Raw genomic sequence first — 26804 nt, 5'->3', positions numbered from 1 at the left:
AAATTGTTGATCAACAGTCAAAAAACCCCAAAGGTATTAAACCTGGAAGCAGGAAATGTGTGGTATTCTTGCCAGATAAACTACTTGAACAATTAATCGACTATCCAAATTGATTGCTTTGTTGATCGACCAACAAGTCCATTGACAACCACAAGCCTGCTAACATGCTTAACCAAGATGGTAAATATTATCTGTTAAACATGAGCATGTTAACATTTCCATTGTGAGCAGTAGGTTATTTGTTAATTTTTAACAGGGGAGATGGCCCAATGGGAAGGTTAGGGTTAACCGTAACTCTAGGACTGCAGAATTATCATATAGGCCTAGTCTAATTCTCTATAATTTCAATTTCATAGAACTGCTATTAGGCTAAATACATATTTTGTGTAGGCTCATTCTTTTACTGGATGTGGATATTAAGCATTTTAATAATGCTTATTTTTCAAAACACATTGTAGTTTTGACGATATAAACTTTACCTCCAATTAAACTGAAGTTGTCAAACTGTAGCAGCTGAGCGTGGTGTAGGTTAATTTCCTTGGTCACATTACCTGCTCAACTCCCAGGTTACCCCAAACAACTATAGTAACAACTATATCTGCAGTCATGTCTCCCCTCAAATATTTTGTTACTGCTACTTCAGCACCAGGGACAGCGCCATGGATTTATCAATACACAGCACAGTTAGGCTACTAATATTTCAGAGCCATGGTCAGGGCCATAGATTCTAACTCTCACAAACCTCAGTCAGATAAAGGATCAATGAATTAGGCAGACTAGACTAACATATTAAACTAAACAACCCCTCTGCCTTTCCAATCTCTCTGCCACGAGGGGATGGGAGGTTAACGAGGGGGATGCATTTTGGTCAATTTGCCTATTGTCACCTACTGATTGTGAAAATGTTAGCATGGTGATCTTTAGCTCAAAGCAGTGCTATGCGTAAAGCTCACAGAGCTGCTAGCGTGGCTATAGACTCGGACTCATGTTTCGAGTTAAGTTGGCTGCCAGACAGAAATTTCCATCAATTATCTATCAAAACGAAGAAGGAATTTTCATTCTGTATGTTGCTGAAACATTAATGATTTACAGAGCATTTCTGTCTTCAAGTGCGCTGTTTCCTATTTATTAAAAAAATTGCATTTTCCATGTCTCTTGGTAACTTATTATTTCTTCTTTCATAATTATTACTTATTTATTTTTGAAAGAAAGAGAAAGAGGAAAAAACTGTTGAACTGCATCACATCACACACAATAAATTCCAGTAAGTTTCAATGTCAGTACTTCATTTTCAGTGGTATTCTTTCATACCTTGAATTTTATTTCTTCTGACTCTGGGATTTGTGGAACACATGTAAGTAAGGACACATTGATACTGGGATTTCATGTTTCAGCACTGAAAAAAAAGCTTCTCAAGACTAATTCAATGCAAGGCTCAAATACCAACATTTCTCAAGATCAGAACACAACTGTGTTTCAATATTGTTAGTAAGTTCGATGTGATGTTCAGTGTTTGTGTGTCGTGACAGCTGGAGGTCGAACTGTCATTTTCTAGAGAAAGGATATCACAATGACAACACTTATGTACTTTTACATGAGTTTGCCTTTGTTGCACAAACTATTAGCACGTGGTAAGTATTGTGTTGAAATTCTTGGTATATTTTCAGAACAGCTCGCTCTACTTTTCTGACTGTGAAGTTTTTAGCGTATGCTTGTGAAGCTCATTTCTGTCCTCACTGGCATTAAGTGAAATAAAATAGATGATGGAAATTAGCTTTTTATTTTTTTTTAAGTTATTATTTATTGCACAACATCAAATTTTACAATCAAGACAAGCAAAGACTGACAACCAAATAATATACTCAGGAAAAACAAACACAGATGCAAGCCTAAAAAATTAAACAATAAAATTAAATAAATACTGAATGTAAAAAGGAGAACATGTTTCTTCATCATTAAATATTAAATGGTGGACATTTTTAGAAAAGCAGAGACTGGAAAAGGTCATTAATCAATTTTCTGTTTCTTTTACCAACATTTTTAGCAAAGAAATGCAGCAGTGAAATCTGATGATCACGAGAAGGACCGTTGCAAAATGACATGGCAACAAACTGTTTAGTTACAAAGTGCTGGTATGTGATTGGTCTTTAGTGAGGTGTGCATTTTTTTGTTTTGTTTTTTTTCCCATTGACTTCCATTAACTTTGTTCCATTAATGAAATTCACACTCATACTGGGAAATGATTTACATACATTATATTTATTCATGATGTGTTTGTTTAGTCTCATGCAAAGCAATTAGTAAAATGGTAATTGATCAAGTGTCCAGCCAACCACACAACGAGCAGAGACATGAAAACTGGATTTGTTTATTGTACGTACATCAGTGCTTTTAAAGATGGAGTTTCAAAGTTTAGCTGCTTTTTGTGACTCAGACCTACTCAGACCTAACATGAAATTGAACTTTAAAAAAAACCCAAGGCACTGTTGTTTTGTATTCTTGTGTTGAACTGAAACAATGAAAGCTATCAGAGGAATAAAGAGTGTATGTTTGCTCCAAGTGAAGACATTCATCCTGTGTCTACAGGTTTGTTAGCAGCAGGATAGGTGATGCTCAGTGTGTCTGCTTGCAGTTTCAGAGACGTGATTCAACAACAGTAGCTATTAGTTACATACCTGGTAGTCAATTTATGGATTGATCCAAGTCTACAATAATAGCATCGTCTTACAGTATATTTACTGTTATCTAAGGTTACTGTTTCCATGGTGATTGAGAATTTGCAGTAGTCGATAACAATAATTTGTAATCACTGATGTTCCTGTCTTGTGATCTTCTCTTGCATCCAGCAACAGACATCATTTGTTTTTTATATTAAGAACACAGAATTTTAGACAAAAGAGGTTTTAAAAAAAGCATCAGGAAGACAACTTGTCTCTGACACCGCTTACATTGTTTATGCACTTAAGAGGCCCTGCAATTGAATCTCCCTCTTGCTACAAATAAACCAATAAATAAAACATCCTCATCTCAAAAGAAAAAAAATGAACTTTAACATATTTGGTATAATCCTTTTCAGTAATTAGCTTACCTGAGACACTATTTTAAAATAAAACACCATCTGTGCCACAATTTATACATTCATCCATTACATCAAAATACTTATCCACAACATAATCTACATCAACTGAAACACAGTAAAAGTAGCAATACCACAGTGTAAAAAAACTTGTTCACATAAAAGTCTAGAATTTTAAGTACATAAGTATTATTTGCATATAGTTAAATTTTAATCCTAAACATTTTCATAAGATAAACATTGTTTTTATATTATTTATGGATGGCATTTTCTTAACAACAGTCAATCATTGTTTTTAGATTCTAAGATGTAATTACATCTCTATACATTAGTGTCCATCGTTAGTAGCTGAGTTAGTTTGACTAACAGGAGGGATTCACAGGAAACTATGCATTTACAATATGTAATCCAGCTTTTTTAATTGAAATCAGCCTCCATTTATTCTGTTCACTCTCTTACAGTCATATAAGCTACAGTATATTCAGTTTATGCTCACACAAACAGAACATTTCCTACTGCTGCTGTTTCACATTAAAAGCGCTGAAATGGCGAAACACTGGATGGCTTTTACTGTGAAGCTCTGACTGTGACTGTTCATCAAAAAAGCATCTACTAAACCATAGGCTGAAGGAGTAGCCACAGTGAGTTGTTGGAGAGCTGTAGACTACTCAGAAAGAAATCAGATACTTTATTGATTGACTTTATTAAAAACATCTGAATAAACAGATACACCAGTTTGTCTTCTTCTGTGTTATTTCTGCCAAAACAGCAGCTCAGTGTTTGCTGTAGTATTAAACTACACTTGCTCATCCCACGAGTAACCATGGGTGTTGCCAAATCAACCTAAAAACACAAGAAATGCCCAGTCAGTGTTGCATTATATTTTAAAGGTCCAGTGTGCAGAATTTAGTGGCATATATTGGAAAATGGAATACATAGGTATATACATAATTATGAATACAATCATAAGTATGTTTCCATTAGTGTATAATAACCTGAAAATAAGAATCGTGTTTTTGTTACCTTAGAATGAGCCCTTTATATCTACAAAGGGAGCGGGTCCTCTTCCACGGAGGCCGACATGTTGAACCGCCATGTTTCTACAGTAGGCCAGAATGGTCAAACCAAACACTGGCTCAAGAGAGGGCCTTTCACATTTTTCACGAGTTTTGTGGCCACCATAGGTTCTCCTACACAATTGGAGGGGGAGGGAGTGGTGGTGGTGTAGTGGAGTAGAAGTATAAAGTAACATAAAATGGAAATACTGAAGTAAAGTACATCTACCTTATTTTTTTACTTACTTACTCTATTTATTTTTACTTGAGTAAATGTACTTAGTTACAGTCAACACATGGCTGTACTCAAATATCTGTCATGAATATCCAACCTTATGGTACAAAAAGCTCTTGACCTGCTTAATGACTCATTAAAATCAACTAATATATTAAACATGACCAGCTATTAGGCAATTACTTCACACATCAATTATAAAATATTGCTATAAAAATCTGAAAATTAGACATCAGTCTAATCTCATCAGTGCTGTGGGTACGTGTGGTGAGTATGACATATCTGTAATCTGTAGATCTTAAATTAGTGTTGTATTAAAACACACACCCACACATCAAACTGACATCACATCCTGCATGCCAGGTATAATAGCAGCAGTACATAAAACACTTAAAAGGTCAAGGATAAACCTTTTAGAAATGCACTGTACTTTAAAGAATACATTTCACTAAAGAATGTGTTCACTTTTACGCTTACATGAACACCACAGTACCACGCACCAGTGTGGAATGAAGTCGTGAGTAACATTTTCTTACCCCTGCTCACCTCCTGTTTCATAGTAAACTGTTTTATTCAGTAAAGCTCTTATGGCAGCAGAGTAGAAACAAAGTACTCAAAAGATCAAATGTCATGACATCCTCCGTCAGCAGGGACAGTAATTCGCATTAACTGATGTCAAAAGTGAGGGACATTCAAATTCAAGATATGGCATCATTTCATATTAGATTAATACAGCATATAATTTTAGACATGGTTAAATGTTGCTTGCGCTATTTAGTTTCCAAGGTAACAAGAAGGGTATATTTAGAGTGCACTAAACTGAGACAGAAGAAAAAAGTGTTAATAATCTTGATGGAGCAATTACAATTAGTCAAAGTCAAATAGTAAAGATCAAAACACCTCATCTGCTTACAGCTGAAGGTGAGAGAATGCTCAAGAACAACCACCCAGCTCATTCAGCACCACTTCTGACACTTGCGTCATTCAGTATTTAGTGGCATTACTGATTCATACGGTACAGTAGAGGTTTCACTTGAGCTACTCATCAAGGGAGGTTCAGGGGAAATACAGACTTCGTTTTTTTTGTGCTATATTCTAGGTGATTTTGCAGCAATAACAACTTGATGCTCTGTCAAACATGAGCAGGTCAAGAAAATTAAATATATCACAAATCTTTACTTTAGGTTTGCTTTTTTTCTTATAAACTTCTGATTTAAGAATTCAGAAAAGTGTGTACAATCACACTTCTTATTCTTTAAACTCATTGCCTACCATCATTACAGTGCTTTATCAAACCAAAATGTAGCACTGGAGTGAAAAATTGGCTTCAAAATACAAAAAGGCAACCAATACAAAGGAAACCAACTGGTCATATATTTGTATTTTTATTTGGGTATAAAAAGTTTTCATCACAATTATATTTTTAGGTAAAACCTCAAACTTAAACCAGCTGTCATACAATTTTGTGTTCATAGTTGTGGCTCTCACTTGAGTTTGGGCAGGGTCTTCAGTGCTGAGGCAAGTTGAGAGATTTCTTCTGGAAACCAAAGTTAAAGTAATTAACTGTAAACATAATCAACTTCTTCTAATTAGTTCATTAGGTTTACTTATTTCATGATTTAAAATGTAGTTCTTTAAAACATGGAAGTTCATTCTTGACCTTTGGAAACAGTACATGTACCAAAACAATCTAGTATCAAAGGCCCACTTACTAGCTTTCAACCCCAACTTGTGGTCTATATTAAATGAATAGAGCTGAGTCAGCTGTCATCAAGTGACCTAAATATGCAAATTTCTCTCTGAGTCAGCTCCACTCGCTGAATGACTGCTATGAAATGCAGTTGAAAGCTCTGAAAGCTAGTAAGTGGAACTTTGAGTTTTTCTTTTTTTTTTTTTGCTTTGTTTTTATTCTCCATTTTGTCCAAATTGTAACGTCCAGTTTTCTATGCACTGCAGTCCTCATCACTGCAGACAGACACGTGCTACATCTGTGACATATGGTGTCACCAGCCGCTTTTGCCAGTAATGAGCTTCAATGGGAGAGCGCTCCATTTAGCAGGCTGATGTTTTCACTCCCAGAGCCGACCCACTGGCAGTGCTCCAACCAGTAGAAATCACCAGTACAGTGTTTGATGAAGACAACCCTCACTGGCTTCCCACCAGCAAACGCGGCCAACTGTGCTCATTGCAACACAAGACCAAGCTGAAGGTGCCGCTATCAGGAATTGAACCCTGGGTATCCGCAGAGGCGGGCTTTAAATTAGAAACTGTAAAAAACGTAATTTTTAGTGTAGCTGAGTACACACACACACACACACACACACATACACAAGAAAACTAACAATTACAGAAAAAAACAAACAACATAGTAGCATCCTCCGCAAGCAAATTACTGCATAAATGCAGGTATAACTTTTGCTTCACTTGCATCAAGTATTCAGTGTAAACAGTTGTTCTTAAATAAGTCCAAATTTTCTGATGATAAGACACAAAATCCTTGGTGTGACGTAATTAACGTCTGAGTGCTGCCCTGAGCTTTGCGGAGCGTCCTCGAGGGTTCTCTTGTACATCTTCCTTCTCTGGCTTGATCACTTTTCTTTGCACAGGAAGCCAATAAACACTTGCTCTTTTTTCCACCAGTTTTTGCTTCCCGTTGCCTTGTTTCTTCGGGCTGAAGTGATACTGATCTAGATTAGATAAGTCGTCTCCCTGGAGGAAACGTTTGACCAGTCTGTCTTCTAGTGAATGAAAGGTAATTACGCAGAGACGTCCTCCAGGTCTCAGTGTTGCCTGGGCAGCACGCAGACCTGCGTGTAGTTCGTTCAGCTCATCATTCACAAAGATGCGCAGAGCTTGGAAAGTCTTGGTGGCCACATGTGCAGATCGGTGGAGACGGTCCTTACGTGCATAGACAACAGCTGCAGGAAACGATCCTAGAGACAAAGAAATACTTTGTGAGTGGATCTGGACTCAAGTTTAAAGCATTACATTTTATTATCTTTATTATTTTTATTTGCAAATAGAAAGAGTAAAATTACATAAAGAAAAATACAAAAAAGCTATTTATTTATTATTTATTCATTTTTAATAACTTCAATATAGGAATAAAAATAAATTAAAAGTCTTGGATTGAACATTTGAGATTCAAGATTAGGTGTCTACAGCCATGCAAGATAACGTTTGCCATGTTCATGTTGGCTTAGCAAGACACTGTGCTAAAATTAGCTAATTAGCGCTTAACGAAAAGTACAGCGGAGGTTAATGGGAAAGTCATTAGTATAGCAAGTATTTGGCCAAAACAAAAGGAAACCGATCTGAAATTTTGACCTGTTGGTGGTACAAGAGGAAAAGTCAGAGGATCACCAAAGTCAATAGGTTTCATCTTTTGGGGACCATGAATGTCAGTACAAAATTTCGTGGCAATCCATCCAACAATTACAGAGATATTTCAGTCTGGACCAAGGTGGTGGGCCAATGTACTGACAGATACTGCCATCACTACAGCACTGAACTTAAACCAATCACTCCTTGGATAACAATGACAACTTAATCCAAGGTTTAGCAGAATAATAACATCAACATTCAGTCTGGCGAATGGATTTTACACACACAAAAAATAAGTATGGCAATGTAATATATGCAGTCCTGCAGTCCAATGCATTGAAAAGTGTACAGACTGATGTACTGAGACGACAAAACAACTGCTGAACAAGCTCATGGGCCAAGAGGGTCAACACTTCAGGTCAAGCCTCTCCAGTCTACGTCCATATAAGAGATGAGGCGCTACTTTGAGGTCAGCAACATACACGTGTTGGACAGACAAGACAGATCATTTGAAAGGAGGAGCAAAGGAGTCAAACTGGAACAACCACCCATAAACGAAGAGGGAGCCTGCTACACCACTTATCAGCTACCACGCCATCATTTCATACCTTGATCCATGTGACTCTGAAGACTCTCATGTGACCTAATGACTCATACATGACCTCAACAACCCCACAGGTGATATCAATGTGTGAATAACAGGAAAGAGGTTGAAACGCCTGGAATTCTCCACTAGTCAGGAGAACTGAAGAAACCTCTTAAATGAAAACATTTTCAATAATTAAATAAATCCAGTTGCATTTGACTTTATAGACACAGTAGGTCTGTTTATATTATTTATTCAAGAGGAGTTAAATTAAGTTCAAAGGAAATAAAAAAAGATATAGGCATAGCACAAAAAAGACATAGAAATATATACAAGTCACTGTAAGCAGTGCAGAGAGAGAGAGCTGCAGGTCCATCAGAGCCTCCGTGCAGAGCAGATGGAGGGTGGAGATGGTGTTGATATGGCTGATGTGTCACTAAAACACGGAGGTAAACGCAGCCAAATGCCTCTCATGATCTCTCAGTTCATGAATGCCAAGTTCAAGTTAAATCTTATTGAGCACAAAACAACTCCCCATGGCTCGATTACTGTTAAAAAAATACCAAAATGAAATATTAATATTATGTTTTTTTGTAGTTATTGCTCTCTGACTGCTGCACTCAGTCTGGGCCTGCTGTCACTGATTTTCCATACTTAACTTTTCTTTTCCAGTTATTCGAGCGATCCTCCCTCACAATAAGGAGAAGGACTTGCCTCACTGCAGACATGCAGAAAACACTTCAGATGCCAGGAAAACTGCATTTACAGGCTTGTGCACCTGTTTGATAAATAACACATTGGATGCAAAATGCATCTGATTTTAGCCACAAACGAGTCAATAAATGTGGAAATTAGAGGTTAGGGCCAAAAATTGACTGAAAATTTGCAGCACATTTGCTGCAAAGTTGGGAAACATTAGCCTGAAATTAACTGATGTGGAGAGATTGCACGGCCCAGCTTGATCAAACCATAAACACCACGCAGAAGACGAAAGAACAATTAAACAATTATATATACCTAAAGAGAAACTGCAATAAATAGAGAAGTGAGTGATGTGGCATTTCTCTCCTCCTGCACTAAACAGCCCAAGGTGTGACTCACACTGCAATCAATACAATGCCTGCACAGCAAGGACCAGCTCTGGTCTGGCCTCACCAAGCCATGTGCTCTCTCTCTAATTCATCTTTCAAAGGTCCTACAGACAGATCCATGGAGAAAAGAAGAGATTAAGATGTGTACATAAAGGAAAATCGGTTAGTTAAGAGGGAACCACAACATTGTGAATCTATTACATTGGACAAAATAAGACAATTATCAACACCATCTGCAATCATTGAGCTTATTGTAGAATCTTGTTCTTGTTTGTTAATACATGCTATAAACATCAAACATAGAAACTGCAGATGTCTGTTATGTCTCATCTACAATAAGCTCAATGAGGATCTTGACTGTGTTTGATGTTCAAAACAACTTTAACAGGGCAACTGGAAACAACTTTTTTTTCCAGGTCAAAATGTTTCAGTTTGAGTGACAGAAATATTGGATTGAGGTTGCATCAGCAGAAATCAAGAATTTATCAGATTTAAGTGCCTGGTCACACCATGAAGTTGCACAGTGGAATGCATTTACAGGTACTCGTGAAATAGGCGGTGCTGGAAGCTTGATGGCTTAGTAACTACTCATGGGGATAGTTGGTGAGCTGTTGTAGCTGGCAAGTTAAATGATAATATGTTAGCTAGCCAGAAATATGCTTACACAAACCAACTACAATAGCTCACCAAGCTAGTTATTTGTATTACTAGATGATTTGTACCACTGACTCCTCTCTCACAGCTGCCTGCAAAACATTCCTCTTTTGTGAAGCTGTGGATACTACAGCAGGGCTTCCGTTCCCTCAAATATCAGCACATATGAGATGGTTTGCAGTTGGTCAACAATGCAAATTTATGTGTCACAATTCACCATACTGAATATGCCACAGCTCCATATGGATTTACTTTGCCTCTGTAAAGAGGATTCACTGATTGTTGCAATTCTATTATCATTGAAATCACTGAATTTAATTGATTTGTTCAGATATTTTACTTTTATAAATGCTGGTTTGACTTGGCCATAAGAGAACATATGAAAGTGGCTCAAATCATAATTTAATATGTTTATTTAATACATTTACGTGCCTTTAAAAACAAGAAAAATTTTCCCCAAAATAGGGCTGGTCAATTTATAGAATTAATTTGATTATTTAAAATCTGTTTTTCCACAATGCGTAAAATGTCTAAATCATTAAAATGGAGTTATAACAACACGTACAAATAAGGCTATTTTTAGTTAAAACTTCTTGAGTCACGACACATTATTGATTATTGTAACTCCAGGTGGCAAGCGGGCTTTGGTTACAAGAGTTGAAGCACTGGGAGTTGACTGAACAGACTGCAGATTCTATTTTGTTCAGTCTGTCCCTACTTGCTAGCTACCTGGTAGTTAGTGTTAGCTAACCAGCCAGCTGTCTGCATATATCAGGCATATATTTTGTCAAGAAACAAACAGCAGAAGAATGACTTGGTGAACGGACCATTCAGCTCCATTTGTGCTGAAACTGATTATTAAACTTGATGCCGGTGTTCTAGCAGCAGTCTGGTACTGACAGTCCATAGCTGAGAGGGATAACTTATTTTATGCATAATGATGACAACTTTACAGGTGGTGCAGGTCTTTATTATTGTTGCTCAACTGTTTGGCACATGATGTCCTAAAAATATGATGTTTCCATCCTGTATTTTGCAGGAAAAAAAAGATAGTAAAAGTTGATGATAGATAATCAAATGATATATGATTAAATTTTTTGGCTTTATCACCCAGCTCTATTCAAATTACAAATCAACTTTCTGCTAATATCAACCTATTGAAGATATATCAGTATATCTAAAAAGCTTAGTAACAATAAAAAAGGACATTTATATTTATCAGACATTTATATAACAATTCGTCCAGGAATAATCACAAAAGAAACTGTTGATAAACTTTGTTGAACAAGGTTCTTCTGTTAACAAGTTTTTCTGAACTGCTTTTGAATTGCCAGTATTAGCAAGCACATAAATTAATGTTGAATTAATTCAACAATTTGGAGTAGCTAAGGCTGATGCCCTTTCGTTCAGCAAAGTAAACAAATTTTCATTTCAGTTATGCGCTGGGTTAAACATGGCTAAGGCTGCTCTGCTGTATTTTCACTTTGGGCTGTTGAAGCACCTTTTAGAACAAAAACAAACAGTTCTTGGCTTAAGGGTTTTTCTGTTACCATCGCCGGTGTATGCCATAGATAATGTGTCTCCATGGTGGCCTACGGTATCTGTGTTGAAGTCACTTGCATTATTTTTGTGGCCTTCCTTTACTATATCGTAGAAACTCCTGTTCCATGCTGGGGCCAGATGCACAAAAATGTGTTATAACAACTCAACTTATAGCACCCATACTGAGAGACGCTTTACAAAGTGCCACATAATAAAGGATAAAAAAGAACATAAACACAGGGCGAGAAAGCCTTCATGGATGATTCCAATGTATTAAGCATAAAAAACTATTGAATTAAAATGACGTTTATCAATGTGATTCAATTCCATCCACCACCCCCACCTTCACACCGTTTACTCTTGCAGTACAGCAATGAACACTGGCACTGAACACAAATCATGTCCTGCAGAATCGTCCAATATCAACGGAAGTCCTCTGGACACTGCGCCAGTATTTACACCACGCTGGATAAACAGTTGAAGAACAACTGTGCCAAACATACATAAATCCCCACTAGAGACAGAAAGTGACTATACAGTAGGAGCTGTTGAAAGTCTGCAGACATAGTAAGATGTTAGAATTAATATATAAAATGTTCACAACAGGCTTTAATGACTAAATGACTCATATTTTAAATTGATGTTGCTCAAAGACAGACATATCCGGAATAAATCAGCCTGAAACTTTGTAATGTGAGCTCTATTCATCTGTCTTAATAACAAGTGATGTGAAGCAAACAAAGTCCAGTGACTAAAACCATGTGTACGCACAAAGATGGAAAAACTCCTAAGTATTCTTTTTGTCAGATTTATAAAGTTGTGCGTGGGCATATTTTTGTTTTAGAAATCTCAATCATTGTAGAACTGGGTGCATGTGAAAAAGCCTAATTTCCACTTTAGCCATACATAGATGTAGTCATCATTTGCTTCAGTATTTGTTAAAAAAATAATAATGAAATTAAATATTGATCTAGACATTAATGAACTACTGAACAGTGTGTAACAGAGATACATCAACTGGAAAAAAAGAGAGTGTGAAAATGAAATGAAGAGGAGGGAAAATATGACCAAAAAGCTTTTCTTACACAATGTCTTAATACCGCTGCATCCCTAAATTAATGTGCCCCCTCCTCACATAAGCCCTCATCATTTCTCCTCAGACTGCAAAGTTTTTCTTGTCAGCAATGCTGTCACAATTGGTCACAGGTCCCCCCCCCCCATAGAACTTTCTTAAATCAAGACCTCTTGGATTGTGTTGAATAAACATCGGCAGTGACTTGCTATGCTCTTCAAAAAAAAAAAAAAAAAAAAAAAAAAAAAAGATCAAACAGCTGCTCTTACTCGCACCTGTTCTCCCAGGGTGACACTGACGCACATACTGCTCTGTGCAATAACTAGTGAAACAACATCTCACTCGTTCAGCAGCTCAAATCTGGAGGCATACGACTAAAAAAAAACAGTCAGTGCAGACAAACAATGTAATCCCGGCTTTATGCACGAGTGTGTCATGTGTGTGAGCATATGTGGGTGTTTGCATTTGTGTCAGGTGTGTTTGCATATTTGTGAGCAGAGAAATGGGGGGGAAAAATATAGAGGGGTGGGGTGGGACTGTATGTGAGATACTGTTTGTTTTCAAGGCACTGGCCACCTCTGGCTCTGTCTTTGTCTCATCTTTATCTCTAAAATGAAAGGTTAGGAAGAAAGGCACCAAAAACACAGGCAGGAGAGAGGACGAGATTACAGTCCACGTAATTTTCTGTGACAAATATGTCCCACCGGGAGACAGCCTTAATAACTCCACTCGTGTTTTATTTTCCCTTACAGCCTCCAGAATGCTGCGGGGAATTAATCAGGATAGTGTCTAGCTACCTGCCACCACGCTGGCCAGCTGCTGTGTCCGGGTGATGGGGTTGACACGGCGTGCCTCCACAATGGCTGAAGCTATTTTCCTGGCGTGTCTCTCTTCCCCATATGCAGTGAGGATGGATGCAAGAGCCTGTTGATCTAAGGTATTCACAACGTCAGCAGCGCAGGGCATGTCGGGGTACCTACGCACAAAGAGAAGCCCAATTAAGCTGCTTGACGTCATGTCCTTGCTGACAGTGGCGAATCCTGACAACCCTGAGATACAGCTGAAAACCTTTATGGCTGACAGTTATGAATAGAATGATTGTGAGGGAATGAAAAATGAGAAATGCAGCTTGTAGCTCATAATGGGGTTATCTTAGCTGGTTGCTTTGCATATTATACTGACATTGTAATGTGATTTTTAGATATATTTTAGAAAACATTCAAGAATCCTTAATTTGTAATATACAGTATATGGATGCACAGAAATTTGAGCTTGGTAAATATCAAAAAGACATGCATGACTCTACTTGACATGTCTGCACAGGGTTTTTAGATTATACTGTATATTATGTTATATATAATTTATTCTCTTTATATGGCTGCAAAAATATGATTATAATAGTAGAGTAATGACAACATTTGAATATTAATTATTCAAATTCCATTGTGAGAGCCCGTTTTGCATTTTTGTACACTTACTGCCGTATATTAAAATGTTACTTCAAAGTATAGCCCGACTGATAGTGAGTGAAAAAATCTGATAATAATATAACAGTCAATATTAATTTATTTAAATACACACATAACTAAAACAAACATTTTTGATAAGGATCCAATAAATTTGGTCTCTGTTGAACAATGAAACGGTGACATTGTTTCTTAATAAACATATCATTACGTGTCATATATTGTCTTACACACGCTATGACAGAACCCAGTCCTAATTATAGTTTAAGAGCAGTTTTTTATTGTTAATTACATGATCCATGACAAAAAGGAAATGGTAACACAGTCTGCCAAGTAATGTTTCATATTCATGATTTTGTTACATAAGCAGTACAAATCAAATTCAGTGATGCTTTTATCTCAACTTAACTTCAAATATTAAATTAAATTCCTTTATTAGCATTTTAATTGTACAAGTCGACAGCACCAATAGCAACAAATCCTCATAACTCATAAAAGTGGAATTTGACGTTTTCAGTGTTTCCTGATATGTGACCCCAGTGGTTCTAGTCATGGTTAAAATTAGGGAGAGAAAGCCTTCATGGTTAAAAGAAACCATTGCTGACTATTGGTGGGGGACGGGGTATGAATGGTGTTCTCCAGTGTCAAACCCACATAAAATTTGTACACGCAACCATGCAAACACTGTCTCAACAGCTAGTTTAAACAGGAGGTGTTTAAACCGCATTTTTCAGTCTTCCGTATAACCATGATACCAATAGTTCATCAATAAGGTTTGCCCGATTGCCCACGTCAAGTAAAATGCCAAGCCGGGCTAGTAAATCTGGCAACTCCCTTGCCCAGTCAGGCAAATGGTAAAAAAAACAGTAAATAAATAATCAATCAATAAATAAAATTTCAATCTTTTTTTGGATAATTGTTGTATCATGAATTATGTTCTCTCTCTGGCACACAGCATAGCCCCCTCCCCTTGCACACATCGGAGAATATTGGCATGCGCCGTTGGCCAATCAAGAATTGAGTAGGCTAGTGGTGTGATGCGTTTAACAAACGTTCCTCAAGATTATGTGAGATCTGTCAAATAGAGGAATCAGTGGAGCAGTAATTTTTCACTGCCATACTCGCGAGAATGAGAAACATTAAAAGAGGGAAATCAGGAAGCTAAGATCGGAATAAGTGACTCTAAAAAATGTCTTTGCCATCGTGTTAGGGAGTCTATTCCATTATTTAAAAGAAAATGGACTGATCAAAAGAATGTAATGTTCAGTGAAATATAGGGGGGGGGTTTACCTTTATTTATAGGACTAGAACAGATTGCTTGTGTGGAAAACATATGTTGTTTTAGGCAGTTACACAAACAAATTAAAAGTTTCCCATTACTACTTTATTCAACTTTATGAACAAATTGAACAGAAGAAATAAAAACACTTGTTTTCTGAATGAGTACCAATGTTTTTTGCACGTTCCCATGTTAGCTATACCCCTTACCATTAGCTGCACTTACATTACTGCTCTAATGAGTACAGAAGTAATTTCAAGGCACCAGTCACTTTGAATATCCAGGGTCTCCCAACATGATTTATTAGGAAAATTAAGTCTGCTGGTTTTTATGTCCAGTTTTGTTAATGCAGAAAAATCCCAATAATCTCTCACCTCTCTCCATCCATTCTCATATCCAAGGGCCCATCCTTGCTGAGGGCGAAGCCTCTCTCTGCCTGGTCCATCTGCATGGAGGAGCAGCCAGCATCCAACAGGACAGCATCAATGCTGCCTGGCTTAATGTTCATGTTAGACAGCAGGGCTTCAAGCTCGCTGAATCGTCCAAGCAATGGTTTCACACGGCCACTGGAGAAATTATGAGACAGAGGAATATTGCATGAAATTATACTTTGCATATCACTTTGTATGACAAAACTGGTATCAAAATACTCGCCACATATAGATGGAATAAAAAAGAAATCCACTGATATCCAGTGTTTTAAGATGGCAAAAAGAACAAGGTATGAAACAAACAATAACTGCAAAGTGTGTGAGTGCAATCAACATCTCTTATCTTTGTTTCTGTTTGTTTTTTAAGTAATCAGTTGATCAGCTGAATCAATTAAATTTGAGTGCAATTAACAGGGTTGGCTAGCATTTATTAATTCTCATTTTTAACATGAAAAACAACAAATGCTAGAGAGGATAAAGGAACAATAATAGCACAGCCTAATAAAACAAGACAAAAAGAAAACAGTGGTGGCAATGTGTCAAACATTACATATACAGATGAGGGGTTAAATAACAAACAATTGTTACAAAAAACAATACTTCATAAAATGTGCACAACATATAAGAGAGATAAAAAAAATATGGTTGTAACTGAAGACATGTTAATTATTACAATTTTGTAGTAGTAGAAAATGCCTTTTGTAAAAGTTTAAATTGTGGAGAGGAGGAGGTATTTCAAACAATCCAGGTTAAATAATACAGTAAAGGAGGAAAAAGGGAGTTATGTAGTTAGGCTCCCTAAATGAGCTGTATTATTATAGTACGTCGGAGCTTTACGTTGTGATCAAGCTACAGAGTGGTGAGTCCAGGGAGGTTTCTTAATTTCATATGATTTGGTGAGAGTTTAACAATTTCTTCAATATGTTCTGTATAAATACATGATGATATGTATTTGAATCAGGGGGAGTAAGATGTGGCCTGATTTGACTGTAAAGATATATTTTCTGATTTTAGTTTCCTCAGTAAATGAAAAATACAAACATTCTGGGTTTTTTAAACCTTAAAAATTTCATGATTTACCAATAAATAAGGATGTACAATCAGAAGACAGCAGACAGTTATTAATACCAATATCAGCATAAAGTAGGCCAAAAAATATAAAATATAAAAATACCTATGGTAGATGAATCATTAATAATAAGGTAAGAAGTGTAGTGGACCGAATATGCTTCCCTGAGGTATGCCAATATTACAAACAGCAGGGGCAGAGGTTACATTTTTATCACCGGGGATCAGTTAAATAAATAATATTAAATAATCTTTAAAACTGAAGGGTAAAATTGGAAGGAGTGTGATTTATTTAGTAAAATCTAATTATTCACAGTATCAAATGCTTTCTGAAGAAGATGTCCATCCAATTAAATACTGAGTTTTAAGTATCTTGAACATAACTAAAAAAAATAAAAATTGGTCTGATTTTTAAAAAGATATTCAGTTTACTGCCATAGAAGACTAAAGAAATCAGAAAATATTTACATTTGAGAGCAACTGCAATCTGATCTGCTGGCCACTGAGCAGTTCCACTGGAGCAGTTTGGGGGATAGGAGCTAGTCTGTGCCCTCCCTCATTATCTTAGTCATGGTAATAAGGGAGGGGCAAGCACTGCTTTTTCACTTTCTGAATGCTCTTTCTGCTCTTGAATGCAAATGGTAAGTAAAGTTCCTGCTTCCATTTATAGGAAATACTGACTATTGGTTGTTTTATGTTTATATCATCATACATACATTGAACAGAGACCACACCCACAATTAACATCTGGTAAATCAGTGTAAATTTTAAACAGACATGTTTGTGTAGAGACTAGGTGAAAAAACAATTCAATGGAAACCAACAATAGTTTGTGTAGCTTTCTGTCGACAGTCCAAAAATAAATCAGATATTTCCTTGGAAGCCAGGTAAACTGTTTTAGCTAGCCTACTGAGATCCTTCCCCGTATCTGACAGTGCAAGACTGTGTACTCAGTCACTTCCTCATGCACGAGTGGTAAGATCCTCCAGCCACATTCATGCATTTTTCATGTGACCTTTTAACATTGTGTGAACAAAGATGATGGCAGAAGAGAGCAACAGGAGTGAGCATCTATACATTAGGAGCGAAAGGTCTTCTGCAGTGTTTTCAACTCATGTGGTTGCCAGATATAAAAATAGGTCTCTGGTAAAGTTATTAAACAAAAGTAACAAAAATATTGCACTTTGATTTCTAAATGGCAACTTCTAACTTTTGTACATAAAGGACCCACAACCAAGTCAAGCTGCTCAACTTGACTACACCCTTCCCCATCCAGCAGTCAGTACAAAGTGTAATCAGTATGAGGTTAAGATCCATTTTTAATTAGTTTTAAACGCTGATGTAATATGTTTTAAGACCTCAACATGGGACTCACCAAAAAGGGAACTCCTGCTCGCTGTTATGACTTCTCGTGAGACTTTTCTGTGTGCTGAGATGACTCTGGGACAATTAAAACATTTTCTACTTTAGCCTTGATTGGAAGAACTGAAATACTGATGGAGTCCTTAACAGCTGGTGCTGCTGTTGGTATTCATTTCATTCATTCTCTCATTATTGGGATGCATTTTCAGTTTTCCTACTCTGAAATAAACTGTTTCGCTAAATCTAGCTGCCTGTTTATGATGAGCATTCATAAGTTTTGCCCACTAAATCATGGTTCTGTTCATACAGTATCACTTACACGTATGGTAGACAGGTTTAAATATTTGGACAAGTGGGATAACTTTAGCAAAGTGAATGAAATTACAGCTTACACTGCAAGAGGAGCAACATTAACAACCTAATGGGATAATATGCCCTAAATTTGTTGTCTTTCTGAGCTGCCTGTCCACTTCCCTGGGATCGAGTTTGCAAGTACCTCTGATGCCCAGAATAACAAAACAAGTTGACCTCAAATCAAACTAACTTGTTATCAGATAATACAACTATAGCTATTTAACTTTAGAAAGCAACACCGCTTGAATTTGTTTTACCTCTTGCGTTAACATAAGGAAGCAATGGCTGGCTAATGTGGTCCGACGGCCTTTGTGCTGTGAAAATTAAGCAATTCTCTGCTTTTAAATGAATGCTATGCACTTTCAAATGCTCCATCACATCTGATGTCTTACCCATCTTTGAAGCTACTAGCAACCTGTGCACATACGTTGAGTCACTGCTCTCAACACATGAACCTCCATCTGGAGGAGAAGGCCTGTTGTTTTTCCTGAATGCTTACCACGTGTAAGCTAGACCACAATAGCCATCACAGTAACTACCATTAATTCTCTCTCCCTCACCATTGGCACATTTATAAGGAGAACTGGTGCACCTAAATATAAATTTGAATCCTATTGTCTTGAAAACTAGTTGCAAAATGTGACTTAATGGCAGCAGACTGGGGCCCTGTAAAGGTATCTTTTGCTATTAGCTTCCAAGTAGCTGTTGCTCTACTGCTTTTCTACAGTTTTATTTATTTTTACTAAAGCAATAAAAGCACTAGAAATATACTTTTTTTTCAGAAGTAATAAAACAAAGCTAATAATTGCAAATATACTTGAAAATATACTTTTATTTTATTATTTACATAATTTTATGTAAAAAAAAAACAATAAAAGAGTTTTATTGCCGAGTATAAATATCAATAGGCAGCATCAGTATCAATACAGGTATCAATAAAATAATGGTATTGTTACTTACTTCCCATCTCAGATATTTTACTAAGTTTGACTCTTTCCTTTTTAATGTACATCACAGTGACTCCACCTTTCTAAAGATTGACTACGGGCATTCAAGGAAAGAACTCAAATTGGCAGGTCCTCTATTTCAAAGCCCACTAAAGACAGACAAAATGGCAAGGGAGCATCTCACCCACACTGCCAGGGCCTTCCTCTGTTTTGCTATTGTTATTCACTATCTTGCACAGTAGTTAATTTGTTGAAAAATCTATAGCAAAGGCTTTCTTGTTCTCTCCCATCACCTGTGCAATCCCCTTCTGTTACTGCCCTCTTTGTAGCATTTACCACACCACCTACATTTCTTGATTTTTTTCCCATTATTCAAAGATGCAGTATAAATTAATCTCTTAGTGCTTGTTGGGTGGGAGTTTACAAACTTTTATCTCATTGGGTTTAGAATATTTTTGACGTTCTGGACCATTTTGTGATTGATATGTCTTGAGAAAGGTCCTTGTGACCGGAATGGCAGGAATTGACTTTTTTCTCTGGAATTGGATCTTCGGGGGAATTGATTCCCTGCACCACAAACAAATGATGTGCATGTTGCCTTCTACTCATCTGACACTCTGGACCTGCCAAATGTGTCTCCAAAATTCACTTAAGCTCCTGATTATCCAGGTCTTCAACTTGCTAGATGTTGGACTTTTTTGACCAGCTAGTTGCCTTTGTCTGCAGTTTGGGCAGGTGGCGCACAGTACATGATTTTTCGCTGTAACAGTTGCCTGCCACAGCTGGGAACAGGTCTGATGAAAGCAGTAAGAAACCAAAGTATAAAGTATGGTTTTGGTCATTTTTGGATGGTTTGTTACCTCACGCAAACTCTTTTACATTAAATATACAGTAATGATTTGATTCAATGTCAATATAAAACATATTGATTAATTCATCTTTAAAGAGACTATAAGGAGAGAATGTAATAAATCTTTACATCTTTACATGGCAACACAGAAAACGTTAATTTCAATCATCTACCTTAATCTGAATAATAAAGAATATTACAAAGTAGTAAATTACAGGTTTTCAATAATGGTTAAAAACAAAACAAAACAAAACAAACAAAAAAAACAACTAATATGGTGGCATTTATAGTTATTCAAATTAATGCAAACATTGCTAAATTACCATACTATACATTTATAGTACCTTGTTAGCCAACAACAAACAATTAGCTATCTATAGTGGGTGGTTTAGGTGATGGTAAAGGTAAAGGTATCAGTAGAGGGAGAAGATGAATGTTTGGAGAAGAAAGAGGAGACAGAGCTCCTTTAAGTGTTTGGAGTGCCCGCCAGCAAAGCCACGAGTTTCCCAATGAATGTTACACGAGTTAGGCTGTTTAAAATGATTGCTGAATTCCTCATTTTATTAGTCTGAGGGAATTGAAAGAATGTGTGCCCACTGTAGAGTACCTTTTCTGTGTTAGTGCAGACAAGACACATTTTTTTGGTGCGGTCAGTGCCAGCTGCCATACTGACGGGCAACAGCAGTGAGTTGGGCAAGAGTTCAGGTTCAGACTGAGCGAGACCTCATAGCTTTGTTTGAGGACACAGATGGTAGGAGTTAATGTGAAGTATTGCTGCATTACCTCATGAAGCAGCGCTCTCAACCCTGCCCAGTTAATGAATTCAGTTCATGAATGGAAAAGGTGGCAATGAGTAGACTGATAGAACTTAACATTCAAATACAAAAGCTTTTATGCTGTTTGTAGTCATTTTATACACAAATCTGAAGCAAATATTTTATCATTTCACACAAAGTCTTGTAGTAGCTAGCTACAACACTAATACTGAAAATTCCGCCATGCTTATTGAAGACAGCAATTGCCTGCATTGCAATTATTTTAAAAATAAAATGTTTTACACAAATTACTTCTACTTTTTAATTATTGGAAACTAAAATTCTGAAATCTGTGTGTCCGCCCACACACAGGTGATAACATACCTTCCACTTAACACAGGGGCTTCTTCTAGATCATGTTTTTGTAAGCCACTGAAGGATTTAAAAATATGCAAAACAGTTACATAACATTTCTAAATTATTAACTTCTTTATGTGGCTTAGACACAGAGTTGGAGATATAAATGCCTTATGTAAGGTCTTATATTATTAAAGAGGACAAGTTTCAGTGGTGTATGTGCTGAGGTCCAAGTGTGGGCTCATAATTGCTTAAGAGATCTCAGCTATTTATAGTTGTAGCACCCCACAACATTGACATCATGCAAAATTTTCTTATTCTGGCATCTCGCTGGATCAACCTAACACTGAAAATGATTTTCTCTAAACTCACACAGAGATAGACCAAAACTTAACGTAATTTAATGTAAAATTCCAGTAACAAACATTAGGTGTCAATGCTGATAATAGTGGTGTAAGTCAATGGTGAAGCAAACCACTCATCTTGACCACAGCTTTTAGCACTCAAAAACATGTTGGCACATCCCCCATTTGCACTGAAAAATCCCCGTTTTGTGAGGTAACCACGTGCCAAGTAAAATTAGAACTTCTGAGTTTAAATAAAGTTAAATGGAGATCAGAATTCTCATCATTTTCTTAAGTAATGTACGATTATCATGTGGTTGCTCTGTGAGCTTTGGTGAATTCACATTGCACTGATCCACAAAGAAAACACTGCAACAGTTTTGCCATATTGTGGAAAATCTCTTTCTATTTACTTCATCTGGATATTTTTGGACGTTTTCTTTTTCAACAAGTGTTCTTATGTCCTCTAGTTCTGCATCTTTATCTGAGATAAAAGGTCATACTGTCTGTTGGTCCTTAATACACAGAGATGGTTTGAAAGCTCTCAATACAAAAATTGTTAAATACTTGTGCAGAGTCAAACGGTGTACAAAATTTCCCACCACTGTCCTTTTGACACTACAGGCTCTTTTGAACCTGCCAAAGTGTTTAACGCAGCTATTCTCAACTAGTGGACCATGGAGGCAGTGGTACTGCCAAATGGTTCTTTTAAAATTAGAAATAATTTTTTTTAGTAATTCACAAGGTAATTTACAAAGCTAGTTAATTTTATATCTAAATGAACTCAAGAATCCACATGAATAAACAACATCAAATTCAAATGCATAATTTCAATGACCAGTTACGTTTGAATATCACCATGCCAATCAGGACACATCATCAGGTAAAGACTGCCACTGTTAGCTAGCTAACGTTCCCTCAGATACAGTGACACAAAATGGATTGGTTTTTGAAACAAAAAATTGATGTGGGAGACAACCCTGCACCAGTAAAAGCTCCAAACTGTGTGGTGAGGAAATATGATACCAGAAAATACCCTGAATATATTAAATTATAATTCATAATGACAGACAGTGATGCTGAGCTGAAAGCACAGTGTGTTAAATGCGGTGAAATCTTGTCAAATGAGGCACTAAAACCATCAAAGCTCCAAAGACAATTAAACACAAAGCACCTGGGATGTGTTGGGAAACCAAAAGAACATTTCTTAAGGAAAAGGGACGGGCTTCAGACACAACAGAAAGTCATCACAACATTAACAACTCAGTCAAAAGCAACTCTGAAAGCTACCTTTATGTTTTCTGTTTGTGTAGCTCGTAGCAAGAAACACTTTACCATCGCAGAGGACCTTATTTTGCTTAGTGCTGTGGATATGCCGAGAGTTACTGAGGGAGGCAGCTCCAACTAAAATTCAGTCAATATCACTCTCCAATGACACCATGAGCAGAAGAATTGCTGACATGAGTGATGACATCGAATGCCAACTTGTGGAAAGAATAAAGGCAAGTCTATACTTTGCCATACAGCTGGACCAGTCGCCGGAAGTTAGCAATGCCGCTTTATTGTTAGCTTTTGTAAGATACTGCAGGGACAGTAATCTTCACAAGGATCTACTGTTTTGCAAAGAGCTTCCTACAGGAACAACAGCAGATAATGTAATGTGCTGCCTTGATGATTACTTCACCGAAAAAGGTCTTGACTGGAAATACTATACAGGTGTTTGCACAGATGGCGCTGCATCAACGACAGGAATACATCACGGTGTTGTCAGACAGATCCAAGAGAGGGCACCAGACGCCAACTAGACACACAGTTTCTTACGAAGGGAAAGCAACAAGGCAGATATCACCAGAACTGCGTGAAGTCATGAACGTGGCTGTGAAAACTGTTTACCATATTAAGAAAAATGCACTCAAGTCACTCAAGGTGTTTTGCTGCTCTGAGAGAAAGACTTTAAACAGATCATTTGCAGCTCTTGTACCACACTGAAGTAAGGTGGCTTTCAAGAGGACATGTGCTTAACATCATTTTGAGCTGAGAAAAGAAGTGCAGACATTTCTGAAAGAGCAGCACTCCCCTCTTTCTGAGCATTCCACTGATGGTAACTTTTGTGCAAAACCGGCTTACTAATGAGATGTATTTGACCAGTTATATCACTGCAAGGCACAGTGTTTTTCGTTTCAGACAAAATTGAGGGCTTTGAGAAAAAACTTATTCTTTGGAACTTAAGAGTCCAGGAGGGACGATTTGACATGTTGTCACTACTAAGTGAAACTTTGGAAGCCTCTCCTCATGTCAACATATTTAGTGCTATAACCCAGAATTTGACTCAGTTGTCACGAAAGTTTGCAGACTGCTTCCCAGTGGACCCATGACATAGAAACCTTTGGATTTTGGACCCTTTCTCTGTAGATCCTGCTTCAGGAGACATGGCTCTGTCCACTGTGTTGGAAAATGAACTGATGGAAGAATCAGCAGATAGCTGCCTGGAACTTCAGCTCACACAAGGTGACCTTATTGACCTTGGATATTGACTGCCAGACAATATCCTTCTCTGTCAAAACAGGCAATGAAATTTCTTTTGCCTTTCACCACCACCTATTTATGTGAGTCAAGGTTTTCCCTTGTGACTGTCACAAAATCAAAGGCAAGGAACAAACTGAAAGCAACTTTGAATGCTACTCTGCATGTTAGCCTCTCACCCATCCCACCATGACTTGATCTTATTATTTCCCAGAAGCAAGCCCAAGTGTCTCACTGAGGGTAAAGAAAGTATTTATTTTGGTCATTACAGCTACAGTGGCATAACACGTATTTACAACCCAGTTGATTTTTTTTCCTTTTTTGTCATGTTATGTTTTTTTTCTCATTTATTTGGGAAGGTGGTTCTCGGAAATTTTTTAACAATCAGAAGTGGGCCTTAGGTTACAAAACATTGATAATATTAATATATTCATATTCATAAGTATGTTTTAATTAGTGTGTAATCACCTGAAAATAAGAATTGTTGTGTTTTTGTTACCTTAGAACGAGCCCTTTATATCTACATAGGGAGTGGGTCCCCTTCCACGGAGCCCATCATGTTGCTCCACCACGCCATGTTTCTACAGTAGCCCTGAATGGACAAACCAAACACCGGCTCTAGAGAGGGCCTTTCGTGTTTTTCACGAGTTTCGCAGCCACCGTAGGTTCTCCTACATGCTTGGGAGGGGCAGGGTGGGTGTTGGGGAGGGGGGTATACAGTTTGCTGCAATCTGCAACCTCAGCGTTAGATGCCACTAAATCCTACACACTGCACCTTTAAAAGCTAGAAAATTACAAAGTGGTAATCTAATACATTTTAACAAACGGTTTTAAATTGCATAAGCAAAATATATGATAGATTGTATAAAAAGCCATGAAAATGAACAATTTACTTGCTTGAGTGTTGTATAACAATTAAAACATGATTTTGTAATACTGCTATTTCCAAGGTTCCAAGCCCTACTCAGACATTGTTTACTTAACATAAAACATAATGATGGCTACACTTCTTCACACACCATTCCCTCACTTAAATATTTAAATATTTGTTCTTGTCCATCTGGAATAAGAGTACACTCAGTGAGGACATTGAGAACCTTTACAGCAGCCTCAGTTTGAGCACATGCTCATTCAACACGATGCTGCCTCTTCACAAATCAAGCCTGAAATATTCCCTTGTGTTGACCTGCTCAGTTCCTTTACCTGCGTCACTGAAGCCTAAGACAAGATGCTGATTGATTGCTTTCAGCAGGGGAGCAGTGATGAAAATATCTACAGTCCAGTGAAGAAAAAAAAGAAGAGGCTACAAACATAGAACACACAAACACAGAGGCTTCTGTTTAAAAATGCGCTTTGTTCAAAATTTCAATTTGTGCTACCTCATTTCACCTCAAGAAGGTTATAAAAAACTCTTTGTGACTTATTTATTTAATATCAAAGCTATTGGAAAATTAATTAATTAATTAATAATTTCTAACAAAATAGATGTTTGCTCTTTGGTGGTTTTGCCATTGTCTCACATGTCATCAATAACTGTTAAATGTTTCCTTGGTGTTTTTCCACTTTAATGATATCATCTTTATTTTCTGGTTGAAAAGCTTGTTTCTGAATAGTTACAGTATCAATTGTTGCATCACAGAATAAAAAGCCTCCAAATATGGAATTCTTCACTGGCTATTGCTTATGATGTGTGATTGACTGAATGAGGTTATTAATCAGCTAGATAAATCGAGAGAATAGTGACTTTCAACTTGTGTGTAGTGCTGAACAGTGTGAATGACTATAATGCTTGGCTTGGTTTTGTCACTATAAAAAAAAATCCACCAACCCATTCAATGTGAGGAAGAATAAAGATGTTTTAACTGTATTCAGTGTACATTCCAGCCAGGACACCACAAAACTAACTGGGTATACTAAAAACAATATTTGAGTTGGGGAACAAATAACTAAATAACTGCAAATTGGCCTTGATATCAAATTTATTACATACATGTACAGTATTTTGCTGTAACAGCTGTATCTTTGGGCAGACGCATAATGTTAAACAAGCTTTTTGACATTAATAAAGCATGATTTACAGTTAAGATGTAGCTTAGGGGCTAAGTGCATAGTCTAGTGGATTCCTCCTACAAGGAAGGAATTTGATAAAATCACCACAGTTTCATCTTGGGTACTCAAGATTAGTGTCACTAATTCAGTATCTGACCAAATGTGAAATATGGTCACAATCTCTCCTTCTGTTCCTGAGTTACGGTGTTGAATAATGGCCAGAAAAAGTGTTTTTGCAGAACAATATGATGTCACAGTGAAGTTGACCTTTGACCTTCTGGATATGACATGTAATCACTTCATCATTCAATCCTATTAGACATTTGTGTGAAACTTTGTCATAATTAGCATGAATCCTTGAGCTATGGCAAAAAACGTGTTTTG

At 37.0% G+C, this 26804-nt stretch overlaps 1 protein-coding gene across 3 annotated transcripts in view; it reads right to left on the bottom strand.

The window, feature by feature from the left end:
* Positions 1–5732: 5732 nt before the first annotated feature.
* mettl15 (methyltransferase 15, mitochondrial 12S rRNA N4-cytidine) overlaps positions 5733–26804 on the bottom strand; it is a 54065-nt gene continuing 32993 nt past the window's right edge. For all 3 annotated transcript variants that reach the window (XM_067587354.1, XM_067587362.1, XM_067587370.1), the window contains 3 exons: positions 15755–15946; positions 13433–13611; positions 5733–7299 (listed from right to left, as the gene is read on the bottom strand). In XM_067587354.1, the coding sequence (XP_067443455.1) occupies positions 6878–7299; positions 13433–13611; positions 15755–15946 (793 nt within the window). In that variant the 3' untranslated portion in view covers positions 5733–6877. The remainder of the gene's footprint in view (positions 7300–13432; positions 13612–15754; positions 15947–26804) is intronic.

This window comes from Thunnus thynnus, chromosome 1 (assembly GCF_963924715.1).
Source record: "Thunnus thynnus chromosome 1, fThuThy2.1, whole genome shotgun sequence".
Taxonomy (NCBI): Eukaryota; Metazoa; Chordata; class Actinopteri; order Scombriformes; family Scombridae; genus Thunnus; species Thunnus thynnus.
The sequence above is the reverse complement of the archived record's forward strand: the minus strand, read 5'-3'. Positions and strand labels throughout refer to the sequence as shown.